Raw genomic sequence first — 2,812 nt, 5'->3', positions numbered from 1 at the left:
CCCCCCAAAAGCTCTATTTGTCATATGGGAACTCCACATCATTCTCCGTAATTTAGAAGGTTGGGGATGTCTACCTGAGAAATACGTATAGATTCCACATTTTTAAGTAAGCCCTCTCTAGATTCCTCACTTTAATTGTTCAAAATCTAAATTAGTATATGGCATTAGGCAACTTGCAGAAAAAAGAAACCCTAAACCTCAGATATAAGAAGAGAATTCAACTTTAGCAACTTGCAGAACAGAGAAGCCCTAAACCTCAAGTGATTATCGTCATCGTTGTTGATTAATCATAATATTTCTCCTTTCCACTGTAGTCCCTTGTAGAAGAGGAGCTCTAAACGTTTGATTGAATGTTGAAATCAATTGATTTGGGAATTTTTACATGGAAGGATAAAATAGTAATTTTTTACTCCATTAAGGATAATCTTGTCATTTGAAAAATAGTAACCATTCCAGGTCATCACCGACGATTTTCCTGTAAAGGAATGGATTTAAGTTTTTTTTTGGTAATGGAATTACTAGTATCTAAAATTGGAAATTAGAAGTGGGTAGACATGTGGGTGGCTTAACCATGCCCCAACAGCCTAGGGGTGTCAATTGGTCGATTTTGTTTGATTTTGGTTAAGTCAAATCGGTTTTGGTCTAAGAATGAAGGAGACCAAATCCAATCCGGTAAGGAACTTCGATTTTTGATCGGTTTTGATTTCGGTCTGATTTGGTTTCGATTTATTTCGATTTTACAATATTGGGTTAATACCGGTTTAGATTGGTTTATCATTGAGCTTGAATCATAATGAAATCTTAGATATATAACTTATATAGTGACAAGATTTGACAAAAAAACACTTTAAATTTATGATTTAATCATGGTTTATCGTTGTAAGGGAAAGATAACTAATATTAAAACCAATGGATAACAAATTACTAAGATGTTAACTTATATTAAAATCACAAAATGAATCCTATTATGCAATCATTCATTTAACTATCCAACTAGTTTTGTATATTGAACAAGGAAATCAATAGAAACATTATTACAATTTGCAAATCAATTTCTTTATTCATGATCTAATATTCAATTATTTGTAATAATTCTCTTTACAATAATAAAATTTCTCACTAATATTGTAAAAAAAAAAAAAATGGATGGTCAATTCATCAATTTATAATCTCATAATCATTTACTTTTCTATCAGTTTCATTCGATTTGATTGTTGATCATTCGATTTGGACTGGCTGAGCATACCTCAATCGGTTTCAACCGATTTTATTGGTTTGGGTTAGGTTTCGACACCCCTACAACGGCCCGACCAATTCGTGGCGAAGTATATCTGTACAAGCTAATGTTGAAATTTCTTAATCGCTGAGGAAAGTGACCGAAGCAAAAGGAGAAGGAAAGAAAGGAATGCAGAGGAGCGCGAGATTGTTAGGTGTTGTTGTTGTGGTGTTTTTGTTGTTTCCGAGGTCGACGACAATGGCGGAGAAAGGCGTTACAGAAGCAGGAGCAGGGGACTCTTCTTCAAAGGATGCAGCAGTTCATATAGTCTACACTGAGAAGCCCGAGGGTGAAGAACCCGAGGCCTTCCACCTCAAAACCCTATCTACCGTCCTCGGCAGGTTCAATATCTTCCCCTAATCTCTCTCCCTCTCTCTCTCTGGGGTTGTGTTTCTTCTTGATTCGAACGCATGTGTTGATTTGCAGCGACGAGGCAGCGAAGGAAGCTCTGCTTTACAGTTACAAGTCCGCTGCAAGTGGGTTTTCCGCTAAGCTCACCCCTGAACAGGTCGCCGAGATCTCAAGTATGAAATTCTCTCTTTCTATCTCTGTAATTATTATTTCCTTACAAAATTCGTCTTGCTTTCTTAGATTTTTTTTTTTTTTCTGCAATCAATGAATCAAAATAAACTAATTCTGACTCTGGAAATTTGTTATCATCTTCACATTGTGCCAAATAATTTGTGATACATAAGATGATATTCTTTCTTTCTCTTTAACTCTTCATTGGAGTTTGGGGAATTTCGAGAGGCAATCAGAAAGAGGAAAGAAAGATTATATGTACTAAGACGAAAATTAATGTATCTTGATTGAATCTGATGAGAACCTCGTTTAGTTTATGATAATTAAGTAGGTGGAGTTTGATTAACAATGGTGTTATGATTTGATTGTTCTGATGATTTTGTACCAAATAATCATACTCCCTATGAATAGTTTGTGTCATATTATCTTCACCGTGAATGATAAATAATGTTGAGGTGAATATGATTTACTGAGCTAGGTTGCATAACTTGCATCAGATATGCGTTTATTGTATGTTGCCACTGGTTGCTTATGCCTAGATTATCTAGTTGAAGTTTGTAGACTTTGGTTCGACGCATCTGTATTTGGATTAGGGATAAGAACAATCGGCTATATTAAACTAATGGAGTTTGCCTGTAGTGTTCATCTCTAATGATGGTTAATTCTAAGAGCATAGAGTGGAACTCTATTAAGCCTTATCCCGTCAATCTAGTGCACTTTGGAAGTCTTGTTAGGCTTTATATTCTGTTGAATCATAAGCTTTCTACTCTCACTACCTAAGTCATCCTCCGATCTTTGCCTCTTTACCTTTTTCTTCTAGTTAATTCCTTCTATTTGCTCCAAATCACTTCTAAATGTAGTTGTCGATCTTCGAATTGCATTTAACTAAATGCATAAGTTGAGTTTCCGTTGCAATATTCCCGATGTTGTAATTTAACATTTCTTTTGGGATGTGCCAGTAGGATATTTTACTCGATGGCAATTGAAGGTTGTCTTTGTGACCTGTCTTATGCC

The 2,812-nt window shown here is 35.4% G+C and overlaps 1 protein-coding gene across 1 annotated transcript; it reads left to right on the top strand.

Annotated features, from left to right (window-relative positions):
- The first annotated feature begins 1,341 nt into the window (after positions 1–1,341).
- On the top strand, positions 1,342–1,910 carry LOC122084036 (subtilisin-like protease SBT3.6). The gene is made up of 2 exons (XM_042652031.1): positions 1,342–1,617; positions 1,703–1,910. Exons 1-2 carry the CDS (start codon positions 1,406–1,408, stop codon positions 1,893–1,895), a joined length of 405 nt encoding a protein of 134 aa, XP_042507965.1. The 5' UTR covers positions 1,342–1,405; the 3' UTR covers positions 1,896–1,910.
- Positions 1,911–2,812: the final 902 nt, after the last annotated feature.

The sequence above is a fragment of the Macadamia integrifolia genome, chromosome 7, assembly GCF_013358625.1.
Source record: "Macadamia integrifolia cultivar HAES 741 chromosome 7, SCU_Mint_v3, whole genome shotgun sequence".
NCBI classification, from domain to species: domain Eukaryota; kingdom Viridiplantae; phylum Streptophyta; class Magnoliopsida; order Proteales; family Proteaceae; genus Macadamia; species Macadamia integrifolia.
Note: the sequence above shows the minus strand (reverse complement) of the source record. Positions and strands in the feature narration are given on the sequence as shown.